This window comes from Vanellus vanellus, assembly GCF_965231255.1.
Source record: "Vanellus vanellus genome assembly, chromosome: 2".
Taxonomy (NCBI): Eukaryota; Metazoa; Chordata; class Aves; order Charadriiformes; family Charadriidae; genus Vanellus; species Vanellus vanellus.
In genome coordinates, this window is record NC_138906.1 from 35,315,623 (window position 1) to 35,336,820 (window position 21,198).

The 21,198-nt window shown below is 40.3% G+C and overlaps 1 protein-coding gene across 1 annotated transcript; it reads right to left on the reverse strand.

Annotated features, from left to right (window-relative positions):
• Nucleotides 1–1,360: 1,360 nt before the first annotated feature.
• MACC1 (MET transcriptional regulator MACC1) lies at nt 1,361–19,359 on the reverse strand (the record flags this gene model as incomplete). Its single annotated transcript, XM_082499151.1, has 5 exons — nt 1,361–1,576; nt 8,851–9,039; nt 11,357–13,395; nt 16,229–16,343; nt 19,291–19,359. The coding sequence occupies 5 exons, from the start codon at nt 19,357–19,359 to the stop codon at nt 1,361–1,363; spliced, it is 2,628 nt and encodes an 875-aa protein (XP_082355277.1).
• Nucleotides 19,360–21,198: the final 1,839 nt, after the last annotated feature.

Sequence of the window (21,198 nt, forward strand, 5' to 3'; positions counted from 1 at the left end):
TGTTTTGGAATCGCAAAACCTCCCTTCTTGGTAGAGATCAACTAAGAAAACAGTGAAGCACAGGTTGTGGACTGAAATGTTACTCCTTTGTGGTACTCCTGAAATAATTTGCCTTTGTCTTGTCAACTGCAAATGATGGCAGAACACCAGTTTTCTTCTCAACTGGTGGTCACGAGCGTTTGCCAGTGTTTCTGAATGAATGTTGATCAAAGGTGCTCAAAATGGCTTTAACCTTTTAGATCTACCACTTAACTAAAAATATATTTAACATCTTATGTTAAAAAATTAAATAAATTTGGTTAGCCTGCAGCTACTATTCAGCCTGTATTTTCTGTATTTATAATAAGCTACTCAGTAATTGAAAGATTTTTATTGATAGCAGCTAAGCAGGGTTCTTTTTAGAGCATATGACTAATGATAATTCATTGCTCCATAAATAAATGAATCTAAGAAGCACCCCGCTGTTAACTTTTTTTGAGAAAATAATAGCCATCACCCGTATTCTTCATACAGTAAGGTAGAAGAAAATGATTAACGGTAGCAGGTATGAACTGTCCACAGCCCTTGTACCTACAAAGCCACTCTTCCCTATTTACCTAATTATTAACAATAGAGTAGGAATAAGCAAATGTTCAGAGGGACGGACAGTGTACACCAAGAAGGCTTCCTGACTTTCTGGTCAGCAGAATCTAGGTAAATTTGCTGGAATGTAAAAAAAAAAAAAATAAATAAAAAACAATAACCTTTGACCATTGTCTGTCTCTCTGTTCCAGTCTCCAAAAAAGACACAAGAAGCTGTTTCGAAAGGACTGAGCAGCACACACCTATTTTTCCAGGTGCAAATAACTGTTGAATTCCTGTTTTGTGAGAAGACGAGGTAAATTTTGTCCCCCGTTGAGGACAAAAGCATCCTAAAGGTTTTTTCTAGGCTACGCTGACTTAGCGTTGAGGGTTAGGGGCACCAATTAAAATAATGTATTAAATATTTAATTTTAACACCCCACTGAAAACCTAGGCCCCACAGGCTGAACTCATCCATGCATAGCTCTGTTTTGAAAACTGATCTCCACTTGAAAGTCAGTGCAATCAGAAATAGCTCCTTTTAGAAACTACACGATAGAATTCAAGTCATTTATGTTGACCTCACTAGTTTAACCCCCCCACACACACACTCTTTTCTTGTTTACTCTGTAGCCCTTAGCAAGCTCTGACGATCTGTAGCTGAGAACCACGGGGCTAGGCCGAACATCAACTCAGGTAAAACAAACTGCGTTCTGTCCTGTTCTGCAAGCATCACTGAAACACGAGTATCAGCAGTACAGTTTCCCAAGAGATTTTCCCAAAAACATATCTTGGTAGTCTACTCCTCTTCCTCCATTTTGGAGAAAGCACTTGCCCTTAACACCTCCATGCAGTTCACAAGGATCAACGTTCCAGTTAGCTCTCGCCACTGTTTTGTTACTGGGTTTTTCATTTTATCCAAGGCTGATTGCAGGTCTTGTAAGACATCCCTGTAACTGTCTCCATAATGGGCACCCCACGTGTAGAGAAAGTCATATGCAGGTTTCCACATCATCTGCAAATAAAGGAGGAAAAAAAAAAAAAAAAAAGTTTAGTTGCAGAAATTGAATTATTGAGCAAAAAAATCTAAATTTTTCCTACTAGATAGTAGAAAAGTCTTATGGGAAAAAAAAAAAAAGAAGCGTTTGATCCTTAGCCACACTGAAATGATATATCATAAAAGGCATATTGATATAAAAACTGCAGTAACCTTATGTACTTAAGTTCTCTCAAATTCTTGGAGGGGTAAGTAATGGAAAGATAAATTCTTCATTCAGATGATTATCACCAAGTCCAACTATATTGCTGTCTGAAAGTATAATTCAAAGAACAGGGGTGGAAGGAAAACACTTTCCCCATTGGCCATTTTTACAATGCATACACCCAGCAGCAGTTTCCCTATTTGGAGTTTGACTGTGCTTTTGATGGTTAATCCCTCCCTTTGTCTCATTAATCAACATCCCACTGTCCCCCTCCTTAGCCTGCAACTTTTTAACATGTTTCTTATCTTTAAAAAATGTCTTCTGGTAACAACAAGACAACAATATATCTATAGAATCTCTGTTTAAAAAAAAAAAAAAAAAAAAAGAGAGAAGAAAAAGACCCCAAACACTTCAAAAGCAGGATAGTCAAAAGTTTTTGCAGTTAATGTTTTAAAATCAGTTTAAAATCAGGACATGCAATTTAAAAAGTCTCCTTTTGAAAAGACAGGTTACAAAATGTCTCCTTTATGAAAAGACAGGTTACCAGTGCTCCTTATTTCAAACTACAGTATGTTTTTTTTAATGTCAAAGAAATATGGACCAGATCCTTAGCAGGTGTAATTTGTCATTGATCTAGTGACATTAATTAAGCTATGACAGCATGATTCAGATACCAAGCTGGACTCACATCTTTCAAAGCACTGATGTCCAGAGTAAGTTTGCTCCATTTACAAACAAAAAGATTGTTTTCCCAGATGCTGCTTTCCCAAATTTAACTTGGGTTATTCCCTTTCTAGTTTCCCACTCCTCTTTGGCACTAAAGGTTTTGCAAACAGCAACTGAGTTAGCAATTGCAGGGATGATACACAAAGAAACCCACCACTTTCCTAAAAGGTTCTGGTATTTGCTATTTTAACAGAAACACACTTGTGCATAGTAATAAAAGCATATGGACTGATGTGTGCACATTTTTATATATATACACAGAAATGATCAGGAAATCCAGATTTTTTAACATCTTTTTCTCTTTTCATGGTTCTGAAGGATAATTCAGGAGGAAATTGGTTATTTCCTCAATATAATACTATTAATTTACAAATAATATACAACATAAAGCTCTACTTCCTTGATTTAAGTTTTATCTACTTGATCCCTTGAGGAACTGAGTAAGAGGAGAATTTCTTTGCTCATAGTTCTGAGCTTTTCTCCACATTTGGCCTAAGAACTCTCAACATACCCCAAGATTGATTCTATCATAATTTCTGTAAACATCTCCCTCAACTTCTGCTGCCTTTCTCCCCCATCTGCAAATGCAAAAACCCATCAAACCCATAACCGCAGTCACGTGTCTCATGGTCTGATTAGTCTGGTTTCTGCCTTCAGTTTAAGACATAAAAAAGTGCCTATGTTTTCAGTGAAGTTTCTCATTTTAGGTCTACAGGACGGGAGGGTATCACTATTTACACAAAATGAATGGTGCCTAATTCTGGCTTTAAGCAAGTCTATCTTACATCATAACCATCAGGTTACAGAAGGAGGAAAGAAAAGTAGTTTGGGGGTAGGTGGGAAGAAGGAAAGCGATGAATTCTTTCCTTTTATTAGCCAGGCTATGTTGAAAAAGAAGTTTTTAAGGTAAATACTGTAAATACTAGATATTACAACATATTTAATGAACTAGAGCAGCTCACCACTATTGTACTTGTGCTGAGACCAGAAAGTGTCTGTATTCCTATTTTTAGCTTGATAACCAAAGTAGCCAAAAAGAGAAGCTGAGATTTCCTCATACTCTGTTGCTAGCTGTGCCTTTTCCTTGTCTCATGCTTCCTTTCCTTATATTCCTGTTAGACCAGGGTATTTGAAGAATTGGGGTACAGCCTTCTGTCTTCACTAGAATGTGAAGAGACAGTGAGTACGAAAAGATACTGTGCTTTGACTTATGCTGAAGGTCGGTGTGACACTGCAATCAGAGAACTGTCTGAAACATCCCTAAATCACAAACGCTGCTTTCCTCTACTCTGTCACAATTGATTTTTTTCATTGGACAAAATAAAAGAAAAAAAAAAAAAAGGAGGGGCTTCGGGGGAGGATCAAATGCTTTATAAACTGATCATCAATGATGCATGATTAACTCAGCAATAATCTACACCCTCACCACATTGAACTAACACTGCCAACCAGGCTTCTAAGGCAGGTCCTTCTCCTTTAATGCAATAGGTGAACTGAATTACATTTGACATTCCTGAATTATATCAAAGCAGATTTTCAGGCAAAAATATTAAATCACTGCAGCATGCTGGGCCAGTCTCATCTCAGCAGCATACATGAGTTTTCCCTCTGCTCCCACTGCATCTGCTGAGTAGGTAATAATGATACCTGCATCATCTGTAAAGTGATTTAGAATTTACTGATGAAAAGCACTTCAAAAAAATCTAGGCACCGATTGTACGTACCTAAAGTTGCCTCTGTGATCATCTAGGAGAAGATTTGTCCCACTAAGAAAAATACTAAGTTTAAAAGTAGAAACATTTTTCAGCCAATCGATGCTCTTGGTGGTAGAACAGTCCTTAATGGGTAATGAATTGGTTAATGTTTTCAGATAATCCTCAATAACTAGTCAAAACCTATTACTCCCCGGTCTTTGTTTGGCTTTCTATTTTCACACCAACAACTACTATCAATGAGAAAGCTTTTCCATTAGAAAACTTCAGGCTAGGATAAGATGGTTTTAATCAGGGTTCTGTTATGCCTGCTAAGTAAGTGTGAGGATCAGCAATCATTCTGAAATTAGTCAGACTAATGCTAACCTTGTAACAACACTGGGGGCAGCTCCACACAGGTATGAATTTACACTGCGTTAGCTACGTTCGTTTTGCATACGTACACAACATACACACACAAAACTTTATAAACAGAGTATTGCTTTCTCTGTTTAAAGGTTCAAATTCACCAGAGCACTGAGAAGTTCAGAGGTCAGATGAAAGCACTTAAATTCGGTAGAAAGTACTGAGGTTAGGTTCACAGGACAGTGAGGATGCTCAGTGTCCACATGAGATACCAGTGCTAGAAAACTGATGTGCTTTGAACTCGCACGTGTGTGGACAAACACTGGTACAAAGCTCACAGGAAACCAATAAATTTCTCACGGGCCCATCCGAAGTCTTGAGAAACGACATAAAAATAAAGCAAAATTCTGATCTTTGATCGCTTGTTGAATGTTCTCTTAAAAGACAGAACATACACTCTATTATTGGCTTTTTTTATGATGAATTTGACTGTACTGTCTTCTGGCAGCAGACACTGTCACTGAAAGGCAGAGAATCTCGTAGGTGGTTTATCATAAAAAGAATGTAAAAAAACTCTTGAAAATAAAAGAATACAGTGTATGAGGCAGAATATGGGCTTCATGGAAATAGGCACCCATTTAAAACAAAGTAAATATATGTATTTTATATATATATAAAAATAACTAGATATGGTGCTGGAAAAAAAAGTTTTAAGATTGTTTTACTTCTGCTGTTAGCAAAGCAGAAAACATTTCCAAATAACACGGAGACCAGTAGAGTTGCACATTGTTCAGGTCTATCATTCCTTCTGTAGAAAGCTGGGGTTTTGTCAGACAAACACAGAAAGCTTAGTAAGTAAAACAAAGTCTAGGAACTTAGACAAGGCACTGCATAAAAAAAAAAAAAAATTAAAAAAGGAAAATATGATGGAAATGACAAACATTCACATTCTGTTTGATTTTAGTATTTTAGAATAAGCTAGTGCAAAAAGGGCCAATAACAGGGTGATTTTTTTCACTAAAAGAAAGCAGTAGACTAGGGATTGGTAGAGTTGAGAGCTTTATGAGAAAAAAAGTTAAGGAGGAAGGTGCATCCAGCCACAAGTAACATACCCAGAACAACAACAACAACAAAATTACACGAAATAGCTCAGATAGGAAAGCAAGATCAGCGGAGGAGGTAGTGTTTACAAACAGCAATTATAGAGATAATTTTGCAGAAAAGTACAGAACCTTGTAAGTAAATGTGTGGAATTTTGGTCAAATATTGATTGAGGAGGGAGGGAGGAGCATTCAAAGGGAATAGGAGATGGTGGTTCATGATTAGAGCAGAAATCTCTTGATAGCTATCAGGAACAGGAAGAATCAGCTACAGGGAAGGAAAAAAGGAAGAAAAGTTGTCTTGAGTAGTTGTGAACCTGTGAATGGGAAATAATAATTCATTTGGTACTGAGAGGCGAGAGAGAAGTAATTCAGGCTGGGTCATATGCATTACCTACAATAATCAGGGGATGATGGTACAGGCAGAAGGAGAGTCAAGATGCTCATGGCAGAAAGGTCAGCTTGAGCATCATTCAGCAACAAAAGAGGATGTTCAGGGTAAAACCCAGTCTGGGACCTAGACGTTATTGGCACATAACTCTGTGGGAAACAGTGGATCTACTGCATGCTTCGATGTTAGAGAAATGCAGGAAGCAATTTGGCTGCCAGGGCAAAGGCGTGCCAGGAGCACAGGCTGGCCCTCAGCTGAGGCGCAGACGAGGGCCCACCCTAAATCTTGTGACATATCTGACATTGCACGGATGCCATGGGTACCTCTGAGCACCTCAAATGGCACTAGAGATATAATTAGGCAGCTAAATTGCTTCTTATATGTGTAGACAGTAAAATACATCTGAGAGGACAACTCGACTTTTATTTAGAACTCCTACTTCTGTATAAGCAGAATGCTTTACAAAGGAGGATAAGTAGCATGACCTACCTGACAAACTATGAAATTAAAACGCGGATTTGCCATGTTCATATAGTAGGGAAGAAGTGGAATCGGTGTCAGAGCTCCCAAACTCTTGTCATGCTACTTAAGCTAAATGGCGACAAATTTTACACAGGCACAGAAGAGAAAACTGTTAATGGTGGAGGTAAGCTCCCTTGCAGTGGAAAAAGCAAAAGCTGTACTAAGGGTGATTTGAAGCGGCTCTTGCAAGGACTGGATAGTCCTCCAGAAGGAAACAGGAGACCTGGTCACCCGGGATATGGGGAAGGCTGAGGCACTCAACAACTTTTTTGCCTCAGTCTTCACCAGCAAGGGATCTAACCACACGACCCAAGTTGCAGAAGTCAAAAGCAGAGACTGTGAGAATGAAGAACTGCCCACTGTAGGTGAAGATCAAGTACAAGACCATCTAAGGAACCTGAAGGTGCACAAGTCCATGGGACCTGATGAAATCCATCCACAGGTCCTGAGGGAACTGGCAGATGAAGTTCCTAAACCACTTTCCATCATATTTGAGAAGTCATGGCAGTCTGGTGAAGTTCCCACTGACTGAAAAGGGGGAAATGTAACCCCCATTTTCAAAAAGGGGAAAAAAAGAAGACCCAAGGAACTACAGGCTGGACAGTATCACCTCTGTGCCCAGCAAGATCATGGAGCAGATCCTCCTGGAAAATCAGCTAAGACACATGGAAAATAAGGAGGTGATCAGTTACAGCCAACATGGCTCTAACAAGGGCAAGTCGTGCCTGAGAAATTTGGTGGTCTTCTATGACGGGGTTACAGCACTGGTGGGTAAGGAGAGAGCAACTGGCATCATCTACCTGGACTTATGCAATGAGATCCTGGTCTCTAAATTGGAGAGACATGGATTTGATGGATGGAGCACTCGGTGAATAAGGAACCTGCTGGATGGTCGTACTCAAAGAGTTGCAGTCAACACTTTGATGTCCAAGTGGAAACCAGTGACGAGTGGCATTCCTCAGGGGTCAGTACTGAGACCAGTGCTGTTTAATATCTTTGCCAGCAACATGGACAACAGGATTGAGTGCACTCTCCGCAAGTTTGCCAATGGCACCAAGCTATGTGGCACAGTGGACATGCTGGACAGAAGGGATGCTGTCCAGAGGGACCCAGACAGGCTTGAGAAGTGGGCCTGTGCAAACCTCATGAAGTTCAACAAGACCAAGTGCAAGGTCCTGCACGTAGGTCATGGCAATCCCAACCACAAATACAGGCTGTGTGGAGAATGGAGTGAGAGCAGCCTGAAGGGAAGGACTTGGGAGTATTGGTTGTGAGAGGCTCAACATGAGCTGACAACACACGCTTGCAGCCCAGAAGGCCAACCGTATCCTGGACTGCATCAAAAGAAGTGTGGCCAGCAGGTCAAGGGAGGTGATTCTGCCCCTCTACTCTGCTCTTGTGAGACACCACCTGGAGTACTGCATCCAGCTCTGGAGTCCCCAGCATAAGAAGGACATGGACCTGCTGGAGCGTGTCCAGAGCAAGGCCACAAAGATGATCAGAGGGCTGGAGCAACTCTCCTATGAGGACAGGCTGAGAGAGTTGGGCTTCTTCAGTCTGGAGAAGAGAAGACTCCGGGGGGACCTTATAGCAGCTTTCCATTATCTGAAGGGGTCCTACAAGAAAGCTGGGGAGGGACTTTTTACCAGGGCATGTAGTGATAGGATGAGGGGAGATGACTTCAAACTGGAAGAGGGTAGATTTAGACTAGATATTAGGAAAAAAATCTTTCCTGTGAGGGCAATGAGACACTGGAACAGGTTGCCCAGGGAAGTTGTTGAGGCCCCATCCCTGGAAGTGTTCAAGACCAGACTGGATGGGGCTTTGAGCAACCTGGTCTAGAGGAAAGTGTCCCTGCCTATGGCGGGGGATTGGAACTAGATGATCTTTAGGGTTTCTTCCAACCTAAACCATTCTATGATTCCTCACTGTGTCCGAAACGACATCAGAGGAGCGAGCAAGATTAACAAGTGAACAGGACAATAAGAAGGGACTGAAAGCGGCCCTTGGGGTGGGAGTAAAGAGCTGAAGCTCAAGACAGAGACCAGGACCTGCACAGCAAATTAACTTGGCACAGTAACACGGAACGACTGTCCTCAAAGGTATATCTAGATAATTGCAAACGAAAGTTGGTAAGAATTCCTCGCATTGAAGGGCTTACAAATTAAATAAAGAGGTCAGATGCCAGGCTGCAAAAGGGAAGAAGCGCACAAAGCAAGGAAGAAGAAAGGCCCCTGGCTGTGGTTTTGCAAAGGAGCAAGTGTGCACACACCGTTACACCAGAGCCTTACCTCCAGAGCTACCGTGCCATTTTTCCCTTGGTGGGGTACTTCATAAGCCTCGATTTGCTGCTTTGTGAGTCGGGCTAGCTTCTCCGCAAGCTCCCGCCAGTATTTGCCAAGCTTGACAGCTGAAGTCAAAATGATGGTGTCCTGGGTAAGACGTGCCACTAATCCCTGGCAATCTATTTTCAAAAGCGCCTGCAACAATCATTTTCATTAGTGTTCCTTCACCAGTAATTACAAACAGAACATAATCGCTTGTTTTTAATAGCGCTATTCTGCATTTCTAAGCAGACAGGAAGGTTTTTTGTGTACTTTGTGTTCTTACAAATATGTAACTTTTCCTACAAAAGGTGTTGCCAACAGTTTCACAGGAAACCTGCCCACAAGCTTAAGAAAAAATTAAGCTGGCATTCAGCTGCTTCAGCATTCCAGTGTCACATGGATCCTGCCAAGCTTACAGATGCTAAAGGAAAAATATGCTTCTCCAACAAAAATATTTGGGACATCAAATTTAGCTTCTTAAAAATATGACATGAAACTTAAAAATGAAATTAGAACGCTATTATACTAAGGTGTGGTCCTTCTTCTACTGCTTTTCCGGAAAATCATTGATTACGTTGGCCAGCACCTTTTGATTTACTCCTCCCACAGAACTGATAATTTGCTGAGCATTAAGCAGAAATGCAAGCATAAAACTCTTCCCTCTCCCATGCCAAACGAGCTTTTAACAACAAACAAATTAAAATGGTTCCAGGAGTGAAACCCTGAAATGCAGACGTTGCATTCTCCTTTCTTCATTTGTTTGGATAAGAGCTAATGAGAAAATTAGGTGTTGTTTTTTATTCTCTTCAAATTAACAGCAAAATGTTCCACTGAAAATACTGACTTTTTCAGTGAAAGATCAAGAACAAAATCCAGAAGTTTTCCTTGGTTTTTAGATACTGATTTTTCATAAAATATCAAGCATTTCTGCAGAAATCATACACTTGTGTGATTTAATCGTAAAAAGTTTTTCCATAGAAATCCTCATTGCAAACTAGAACTTTTGGTAGGCACAGTACTGATAAAGAGACTATAGTGTATAGTACCAAATCCCTCTATATGTTGGCAAAGTGGAGGCAAAGTTGTTCAGTTTACCTTTGCTCTGATAATCAAGAACCTTGTTAAAGATAAAAATAGGAGATTAATTAGAAGAAATAACCAGTAAATGCTACCCAGAAGTGACATGGGTGATATCTAGCTTTAAGTCTAGCTTTACAAAGACAAGGACCAGCATTGGCATTTCATAGCTCAAAATCATATACATCTCAATAAAATGGGACATCTTATCCATCTAATTATGCCCCACCTTTAGTCTGTTCTGTATCAAACTCTGTTTCACTGTATTCAATTAAAAGTTTGGATCATTTTCAGCTTTAACTCACCCCTCCCCTATTTGTACAGAGACATGGCAGCCTAAATTCATACTTGCTCAGTTTTATTCCACGCAGTTTAATGCGGTCTTAAGAGTTGTAAGTGACCACTACTACCAAAACTTTCAGAATCCTCCTGAAATTGCTGTCAGCACTTCAAAGGGCATATATTCTAGTTATGAGAAGTAAACCCTTTTAAGGTTTGCGATTCAGGATAGTCAAAAGGCTTTAGAGGAAAGGCTACAATGAGAATTTTTAAAGCCCCATTTTTATAATACTTTTTTCTTTTTTTCATATGAGAAATTTAACTCTCTTCTGTCCCTAAATAGGCTGGTGGACTTTTCATTCAGACAAGGACAATATTGAGTAACTGTTAACTCCAAATTAATTTGCGCACAAATTTGTAAGTAAATTAAGATGGTTAACAATGCAACCTATTACCTGGAAGCATTTAGACTAAAACCACTTTTGATTTACGTGTAACAGCATTGAATCACAGAGAAGTTGCCCAGTGTCTACAAATGAGGACGATGAAAATATGTACTGAAATACTTGCAATATTGTCCTTAAGTCGCTACAGCACTGACTATGAAGTGGTTATGTGTGTATAGAAAATCCTGTCTTCAACATGTGGGTCAGGATTTCCTTGCTTCAAAAATATGAAGCGAACTTAGGCATGCACCTTAGGGTACATAAGATATATAAATAATGGAGTTACCACACAATAAGGTTACTAAATGCTTCACAATGGGAACGGGAATTGCTCAGGGAAGCAATTTACCATGATGACTTCCATGACAAAAGACAAAGGTATTTCAATCCTGGCCGTTTAAAAACAAAAAGTCAACTCAGTCAACCTACTAAATAACCAAGGCACGTGGAACATTTACAGAACACTGTTCTGTAAATTAATTTAAAGTATTATTCTTCATGAGAGTCTGGATGTATTGTCCATCTACAGGTGTCTACAACTTTTAGTAACAGGTTTGTAGGGATTCCCACAAGGGTGCAGGAACCATTTTTTCTTTTTCACACATGACTATTGAGTACTTGCTTGGCAATGCGTTCCCAATAACCAAGTTAGTTCGTGCAATACTTACAACAATGAGCTCATAAAGAAATAGTCTTTTTTTTTTGTTAGCATGGCAATCTTCCTTCATCCTCTTCACAACATGCGCTACTCTCTCTGATTCTTTATCAACATGTGCCTCGTTAAAGTCATCCAAAGACATGTGTGAATATCCTAGTACCTCCGCCAAAGCTCTCCAATCGTAAACACTCTCCGATACTGTAGACAAAACTACTGAGTAGATGTAAGTCAGTTTTTTGAATGGCAATGCAATTTGTTCAACAAGATTCCTGGTTGTTAGCTCACTATCAGCGGTGTCCATAGCTTGTTCTTTGGAAATCACTTTAATGTTTTTGCAATGTACAAGACCAATTTTTTTTCTGAGAACTCCTACGTACCACTCTTTTATTTTAGTTTGTCCAATGGCTTTTACTTTATCTTCACCAAGAAGTGCTATTGTGTCCCCTTTAAAATATTCGAGCAAATAGTCAATCTTATTTTGACGTAACACAGTTTTCAAAGCCACTCCGTAAGTATTAACGCTCAAAGTTTTATCTTGAAACTTTGGATATTTAACTGTTGGTATTAAAAGCAAAGGTGCAGACTTGATTTCTTTGCGCTTTTGTAAGCGCTTTGGCCGATTGATAATTCCACTTAATTTTGGAGCTGGATCAGGAGTCGTAACATGAAACTGCATTACTTGGCTACTTTCTAAGACTTTAATCTGAACAAGGAAAACAAAGAAATGCATCTCCCTACATCCAAGCATGGAAAAGAGGAATTGTTGGCGGACCATTTCACCAGTTTTCAGCTCCTCCTCTTTAATATTTTTGCTTTGGTCTTCCATCTTCACTTCAAAATCTGGATCACAGGATACCAAAGAAATGTTTAAATCTTGTGGCTTTTCAAGCAGAAATGTATGTTTTCCCCACAGCTGAAACACAACGGGAGGCATTCTTTTTCCCGCTTTTTTTATATCACAAATTGTGAGTTTTCCTGGAATGTAGTTATGACCAAAGACTGTAAAAACTGCTGTAAAAGATGGATGAATATATTTGGGACCATATATTCCAACTGAGACCGTTCTATGAACATAGTCCCAGACATTAGTTGCTGGAGGCTGGATTTTGTTTGCTTGTACAGCGATCACTGCATACATCACGTGTCTTAGGTCCGTTAGCTTCACTTGTATGGTATCTTGATAAGTGTAGCAATTCTCTAGCTTCTTAAAAGGCCCTTCTTTACTGAGACTAAAAAAACACACAATATCACTCATAACTTGGCTGAGTGGATCATTCTTCACTTTAGCCGCGACTTTCACCTCTAGAAAAATGGCTTCCCTCGTGTTGAGGTTGCTCAGCGTAAGTTCTATCAGCGGACTTACTGTGCTAGACAGCTCATTGTTAAACGAAGATGGAGGGTTAAGGATAGCCTTTAAACCAACTTCTTGGAATTCCCCAGGTAATACATGACCCACAGGGACATGAACGTTGATATCCGAGTCAGGTAGCTGTACTGAACCCCCTTCATGATTCAGTTTACAAACTACATGAATGTCTGTAGCTTGAGTTTGTGCCCATCCAGGACTATGGCTCATGGCTTCTAAATCTAGGCAAGACCTTGTGAGTTGTCGGTGACTCAACCAAGCTATCTTGTAGGCTTCACGGTCATTTTGAAGCCATCTCATGTCTGAAGCTATAGTTTTTTGAGGTGGGGTCTTGCGAGGATTAAATTTTCGGTTATCAACAATATCCAGGAAGTCAGAGACACTCTTGGATCGTCCAGATCGTCTTGATGAAGTCTTTCTTAGAAGACAATCAATATCTAGCTCATCACCCGAGGAAGCCAAAGAATCCCTGTTGCTACAAACTTTGGAGAACAAATAGGGGTTTTCTTTTAAGATCGAGAGGTATTTATTATTTTCATTTCTATTTGAAGCAGCTATGTCATGTACAAAAGGATTGGAGGCTGACAGTTCATTCCAGAAAGGATTAGTCTTGGAAACAGCATGGGCATGTTTGAATACATCAGACCAGTCAATATCCAAATCCAATTTACTTTCATTGACATCTGTTTAAAAGAAAAAAACAGAAGCATTTCCTAAAGACTTGAGACATTCCATTCATTTCCAACTGACAGTCTGCTAAACTAACAGATGACTAAATTTATCCTCCTAAAATACATATAGATCATTTATATATTTCTCCTTCAACTTTTTAAAGAGTATCAATATTGATTTCTACATAGCGTTATGAATCTTTGTTAATAGAAAGAGTGCTAACAAATTAATACTGAAGGATGTAAGGCATCTTCTGCGAGGTTTTGGCCATTATCAACTCCGACAACTATTAATTGGCATCAAGTATGGTAAGGTCCCATAAGGTTTAAACCCTTACATTTCAGAAATCTTTTGACTCTTACAAAATGCAATGGATTTCTTTCCTTTGTGGCTAACTCTCTGCAAAGATTAAACAACTACTGTTTCATTTTTCAAGCACTGTAGAGAGTACAGATAAATGCATTATTCAGGATTCCTTTTTATGCTAGTGCACAGGCATTTAATTGATAACAGCACTCTTACAATTTATGTCAGTGTGTGTGGAATTTGTTAGATAGCTTTCCTTTAAAAAAATTCATTGGTATAATTTATGAGGTGTTTTACAATTTGAAATTTGGAGAGAAATGGTTTGTGGCTATAATTTTTCTGAGATTGCACTTAAACAGACAAATAGGGGTGTAAAATTGATATTTAAATGTGCTTCCTAATAAAAATACTCATTATTAACAGTAATGTCTATTCTAAAGACAAAACATCCTTATATTTAATATTAATGACTGTTCACAGAAGCTGGTTTATAAGTTGATTAAGGCTCACACTTCCTCCAATGAATAGACTAACCACAACTTTTTCACAGAATCACGGGATGGTAGGGTTTGGAAGGGACCTTTGGAGATCATCTAGTCCAACCCTCCTGCCAAAGCAGGTTCACTTAGAGCAGGTTGGACAGGATCGCATCCAGGTGGGTTTTGAATATCTCCAGAGGAAACACCACAGCCTCTCTAGGCAGCCTGTTCCAGTGCTCTGTCACCCTCAAAGTAAAGTTTTTCCTCATGTTGAAATGGAACTTCCTGTGTTCCACTTTGTGCCTGTTGCCGGACACCACTGAAAAGAGTCTGGTGCCATCCTCTTGACACCTGCCCTTTAGATATTTATAAGCATTGATGAGATCCCCTCTCAGTCTTCTCTTCTCCAGGCTAAACAGACCCAGGTGTCTCAGCCTTTCCTCATAAGAGAGGTGTTCCAGTCCCCAGATCATCTTCGTAGCCCTCCGCTGGACTCTCTCCAGTAGTTCCTTGTTTTTTTTGAACTGGGGAGCCCAGAACTGGACACAGTGCTCCAGATGTGGCCTCACCAGGGCAAAGTAGAGGGGGAGGATAACCTCCCTTGATCTACTGGCCACACTCTTCTTGATGCACCCCAGGACACCATTGGCCCTCTTGGCCACAAGGGCACATTGCTGGCTCATTTTTGTGCTAAGGTTTTCTATTACTTCAGTTTGCTGTTATTTTTCTATATGCAGAGGTTATACCATCCTTTCTTTGTACATCCTTGTAAAGAATTCTAATTTTAGAGGGGAAAAATCAGCATTTCTATTCTTTCAGCATATCTATATCCATCATTTTTACCATTTCCATAGTACCTTCCATCTCCAAGGTTACTAATTGTTGCAAGAATGACAGTGCATTCAGCCACAAAAAGAAAAAAAAAAAAAAACAACGAAATTATAGTACTTTTCTTTTTGTTTCCTTTGTCATGAATTGTGACAAAAAGCCAAAACTGTGAAGTTTTTCCACAGTTCCAGAAAAGTCTTAATTTCGAAGAACCAAAGTGGAATTTACCTGCTTCCCGGCTGCCCATCTGCCCAGCCTCCTGCCCCTCTGGCACTCAGTCTTGGCCAGGGCCACCAGGTGGGGCTGGGCTGCTCAAGCACCAACTGAAAAGTCCTTTTGTTTCTGCCCACAGGCCAAAAGCTTTCCTTGCACTGTGATGCTGTTACAGTCAGGTCATGATTATCTATTAAAAAATATGTTAATTAATCCCAAAATAAACATTAGGGTTTGTTTCCCCATCCTAAAGGGCATGTTTCGACATGAAAAGACTGAGCAGAAAACTCTGGCAGAAACCGCGTCGTTAGGGTGGGTACTTTCTCATGCCAAGGTAATAGACCACATTACTGAGGTGCAGTAGGTTAGCGAGGAAATAATTCCTGCTCCTGAACTCTCAGAGCAAGTGCCAGGCCCACCATTACTCACATCTGCTACTGGACAAAAAGTTAAGACAGTGCCTACCTTGTGGAGAGGAATGTTTTCTTAGCTTTTGGGTTAAAATAGCAATGATGTTAAATTAACTTTGCTAAGACTCCAGTTTTTAAACTGGGCTAACTCCAAAATTACCTTGCCTTCCTGGTTCTTAAAACCCTAAATTTATGTAGTTTAGCTAAGGACTTCCTCATCTCTTCCCCATCTCAACCCTACAATGAACACAACATAAATAGCATTTATTTATGTTAGGTTAATGATTCCAGCTCTTCCTCTCAACGTGCCTGACCCACGTTTGCTATGGCAGGGGACAGAGGAATTCTCTTACATGCAGCAAATTTCTCCTAGGGGCTCTTGTGACAACCCTTTGTGTTCTGACTCCAAGGACATCTGTGATGGCCTGAGTAGTGCAAACCATATGCAATAAAAAAAGAAACAAACCAAACAATAACCAATCACCAAGTAAAAAACTGGTGTACAGGGGTTTACAGAGTAGCTATAGCTCTTGACACTATTGAGAGTTTTGCAGAAATACAGACTTTAGGCAGAGAGCCTTCCTATAGAAAATAGCAGAGAGACATACTGTAGCTGGCTGAAGGTGCTCGGTCATCCACATCAATCAAAGTCCCCTCTGACCTGCTCCGTGGAATCTCTCCACTGGTTAGGCAAGCCGTTCCACTACTGGAAGTGTTTTCCTCCTAGGAAACAGTTAAACATATAAAACACCAGAAATATACAATTTGGAAAACTGGAAACTGTTGAAGAATAATTAAGCTTTGCTCCTGTGACATGACACAAACGAAAAATAAAAAATGAAGTTCTGTTTTATGAGTAAATTTGTGGAGTCTTTCCAAGACCATCACAATCCTGAGTGAGTCTTACTATCCAATCTGCAGCAAAACCACCAGATGTTAAAGCCGCCGTACAATACGGTACCCCAGTCCATAGTGCAGTCCAATAACTCACATAATTAAGGGTGTTGCAATTGGAACCGAGCCAACTGTATGATAACTTCCGTTCAGAAGGTCTTGAATAATTTTTTTTTAAATAAATGTACTAATTCCTGTTTTCAGATAAGTTTGACTAGAAACATTAAAGGGGAAGAGCTAGATTTCTTCCTTCCTTTGCCAATTAATATAAAATATTTCCACCCTTTTTGCTTTGTAATTCTTCCTATGCTCCTCCCTGAGAAAATACCAGGGTCAGATCTTCCTTTTATTCTGCAGAAGAATGACTTAAAGTACCCTTCTGCAGGGCCCATGCCAGCACAGCAACAGCCCAAGAGAGGACATTCAGGTCTCTCCCCTTCCTTGTTCTGGCTACAAGAAGTTCTGTTTGGTTTTGATGCAGTTTGCACGTGGACTGGGCCACAGGAGAGCTGTAAACCAGATGTTGTGGTTGAAAGAGAGAGGGTCAAGAGCAAACTTATCACAAGGGCAGGGCAGGAGGGGCATCCCTCTGAAGTGGGCAACAGAAGAATGAACCTCTCAAGGTACCACTGCCCAATACTCTTTTCAGCTGCACAGAAAGAGGAGTTGCAGGTCTTCGAAGGAGTGTTGGGTATCCTACATGCTGAAGTTACTAAGTCCCAGAAACAGAAGCTGGAGGAAATAAAATATACTAGACCTTTTTGTGCAGGAAAGCTCATTTAAATTAGTGCTATAAACCAAGAGAACACTTAGTGACTTTCCCTGAATCCTCCCTGATCCTATACATAGTGGGATATAAATGCTTATGGGCAATAGAGACATTAAGGCACACAGTTAAAAAGGAGGGAGATAAAAGTTAAAAAGCTTGTAGGTTTTTTGGGTCCATCCACAGGATACAATAGTCAGCTTTGTTCAAGAGTCTGAAACATTGCAGCCTGCTGCTTCTGCAGCGGCAATTGCAGCCTAATCAGATCTCATTTTATGATCTCTAAAATGGAAAAAAAAAAAACCAAACCATGCATTGGGCCTGGTTTTACTGTGGCTGTAAATAAAAAAGGAATTTTTCAGTTACAGTTCTAGTAGGTGAGTTATGGGAAAAAGGAAGCATACCTTATATAAAAGCGTTACTGAATGGAAACTGGAAGTCAGCTCTCTTTCCATTGCACAATGCAATGGCTTAAGACATCTTTTTTTTTTTCCCCTCGCTACAAATGTAAATCGGTACTTTTTGTTCTTCCCACAAGAGCTACCTTCAGCTAATAGCAATCTGTTCAGCTGCTGATTTCCTCTCAGGCAGGATGGCTGAGGTCAGGCTGTGCCTGACGGTCACTCAGCCGCACTGCTGTCACAGGACTCTACGGACTTTCAGGTTCCTCTATTACCAGAAGTCTCAGGTGCTGGCCTTAGAAGACCTGATTTCAGGTGGAAGTGAAAGCTAGCCTCCAAGAGCAATACTTCGTGGCTTCTGCTATTGATGCCTCACCAGAATCAAACTGAAAACTAAAATACGTCTTTAATCCGATGACTGTAGTTCCAAGATCCGACAACCCACACTGACACAAAAATATCATCATTCCTCCAGATCTGCTAAGAGATAGTATCTTTTATAATGTGTACCGATTCCTTCAAAGCAAAGAAGTTTTACTTTCCTGCTGCATCTCAAAATATTGAGAAACTGAACACACTGTAGGAACATGCACAATTTTTATCTCGGGCTTCTACTTCAGGGACTGGGGAGATTTAATTACCAGTGTAAGGTGTAAGTGTAGTCTAAAATGCCAACAAGTGTACAAAAAGAAAGTCTACTTCTTACAATACCAGTGTATTTGCTGCCAGTACTAATCTCTGATGACTTATTAATCAATTGACATATTAATCTAAGAACGGTTCTTTAAGAAAGACCCACAATTATTTTGGTAGCTGGATGAAGTGGGAGGCAGTAGGGATGAGGAAAGAGCACAGGAGTGCAAATAGATACACAGGGGCTAAAATAAGAAACTCTGGGGGAAGGGGGAGGGAGAGAGAAAGAGAAAGAATAACAATCTCTTTACACAGTGGGAATATATTGACAGAGACATGACAACAAGATTGCATACAGAGGTTTTATAAACACTAAGAATTTCTGCAAATAGAAAAAGCCATTTCCTAAAAGTTCCCGCTGGGAACTCCTTAAAACCTTCACCTCTAGCCTGGCACAAAGACAGAAAAGGCGGATACTGCAAGGGAAAACCACTTTCAAAAATAAGTCGTGCCTCCTCCCCCCCTTCCCCTCCCCCCTCCCCCCCCTCCGGCCCCACTCCAAAATCATTGCTTGGTAAGAGATCATGATGAGGGACCCCTCATGATGTAGGCATGTCTTCAGGCCAGCCAAGAAGAGGATGAGAGAAGGGGGAGATATAAACATTCCTAGGCAAAAGATGACCACGTTTGGCCAGTATGTCAAGGGATGTGGGAAATGCTGGGGACAAGCTGTAAACACGCCATCGGGTACCAGGCAACATCCGTCCTGAACAGAGTTACATGATCTGACACCAGGGAAGGGTCCCATCTCTCCCTGTTCCAGCCTTAGTGCTGGGAATGCATAAATCCCCAGTGCCTTTGTACGAGACTAAGCAAATAAGAGAACTCAATGCTTTCCCTTTTCCATGGGTACGTTCTGTGATAAAAATAGCATCCCAAATGAAACCTTTGCTAAGACAACAATTTAGGAATTTACCTGGACAAATCCAGAAGAATGATCATCCACAAAAGAAGAGAGATCAGAGCATGTGGGACACAAAGCCATGTTGATCAGTGGCAAAAAGGAAAGGTATGAAACCCTTCTGCTGCAAAAAGAGGGAATTATGTATAGGAAGAATCAGAAGCAAAGCTTTTCATTTGCTGTAGCTACTGAGTAAGAGAGATGAAAACTGACGAGTGCTTAATGGCGCAAGGAATTATTTGACTGATGGTATGTCAGCTCACAGTGTGAAGTGAGCAGAGAATGAAGAAGTGAAGAGGTTGGAAAGAGATCAGCTACGGAGGTGACCAGTGAGTGAACCTGAATGACTGCTGAGAGAAGTGGCATTCTTCTCTATGAGGGCAAGAAACAGTTTACCGGGTGCACTCTGCTATTCAAGCCTGGAGTGAATTGCTAGACCTGTAAAAGCAGGGGAGTCGGGACCCGGAGTGCTGCTGGCAGGCACGCTGCAGCACTGTTGCAGAAGAAGAAAAACACATTAGAGGAAGAAGAAAGTCTCAGGTAGAAAGTTCAGTTTCACAGAAGTCAGGAGACAGATTTGCTGCAAATGGCATTTTTGCCGCATGTGAAGCCTCCAGAAATCTCTTCCAGGTCTTTTAAATTCAAGTACACTTTTTTTTTTACTTTTTTTTTTTTTCTCATCTTTTTTTCTCCTCTTTCCAGTCTCTCTACCAAAGAAAACATGTCCTGCCGTACTTAAAATAGTGGTAAGGAAGAAAATTAAAAAAGCCCAAAAGCAAACACTTCCCCACTGTCTTTGCCCTCAAAAATGAAAGAGAACACATTCCTTTGTGTTTTTAAAGTATCAACATCCCAGAGTGAAACACTAGCAATTTGCCTTTCATTCAATCTGAATCCTTCTTCAAAAGCAGGGTGTGTTAAAAGCAGAGCTCTGCTGTGGCAGTGTCTCCCCACGGACTCCTACATGCACCGTACGCAGACAGTGCTACTCAGCCATACCATTATTCACAATGATTCATGGCCTTTGTATCCAGAGGATGAAGTTTATGCATTTGCAGAGACAGGACAAGCAACACAAGCAGGAGACAGAGATGCGCCTCATTCCTCAGGCTCACTTTTAGCTGTCACAGGGAAAAATGACTTGCTAATTATAAAGCTTGGGTTGTTAGACTTACTTTACAAGCTTATTTCTGAAAAAGGAGCGAGGTATATTCACCAGAATGTTAAACGCAGTGTTCCTGATCTGACCAAATACTGAGTATGCTGAATCATTTAAACTCTATCAAATAGAGAGAAGAAAAGGAATTCTAAAGAGAAAGCAATACACAGAAAAGAGATGGTTTCAGAAGATGCTACACATCACCATCAAGTCTAAAACACTGCCTGTTCTCAGCAGCTTAGTGTGTTTCTAGCTAAACATTAGTTACAGTAATAGCTAATATTTGAACAGTTCCTCAGTACTTGCGGCCTGGAACAGCTTTACGCAGCTCAGAGTTTGGTGAGAGGCAGCTGGACCCAAGTTTACCGACCTTTGATTACAGGGCTGAACTGTGGCACTGTAGCTAATGGTAGTACAGGAGAGCAAACAAAACTTTCAGTTGAAGTGATAAAGTCTTTGACTTACTCTCTTAGCCTGCTGCATGTGAGGCAGTCAAGAAAATGCAGCTGTATCTCATTTTGAACACAGACAGAAATGGGTTTTAATGTTCAACCTCAGGAGATCTCAGCCCTTACCTTACTAACACTTGGCAGGAACCTTAATGCTTTAGTATGACCCTATTACTTGTCACTTTGCCTATAATGACAGAAAAGCATTTTCAATTGATATATCTACTGGTTTACTCTCTTGTTTAACAGTTGCCAAGTTTGGTACCTGCTTTTTCAATGTTCTGAAAATCTATCACCATGTGGGAACTGCAGAGC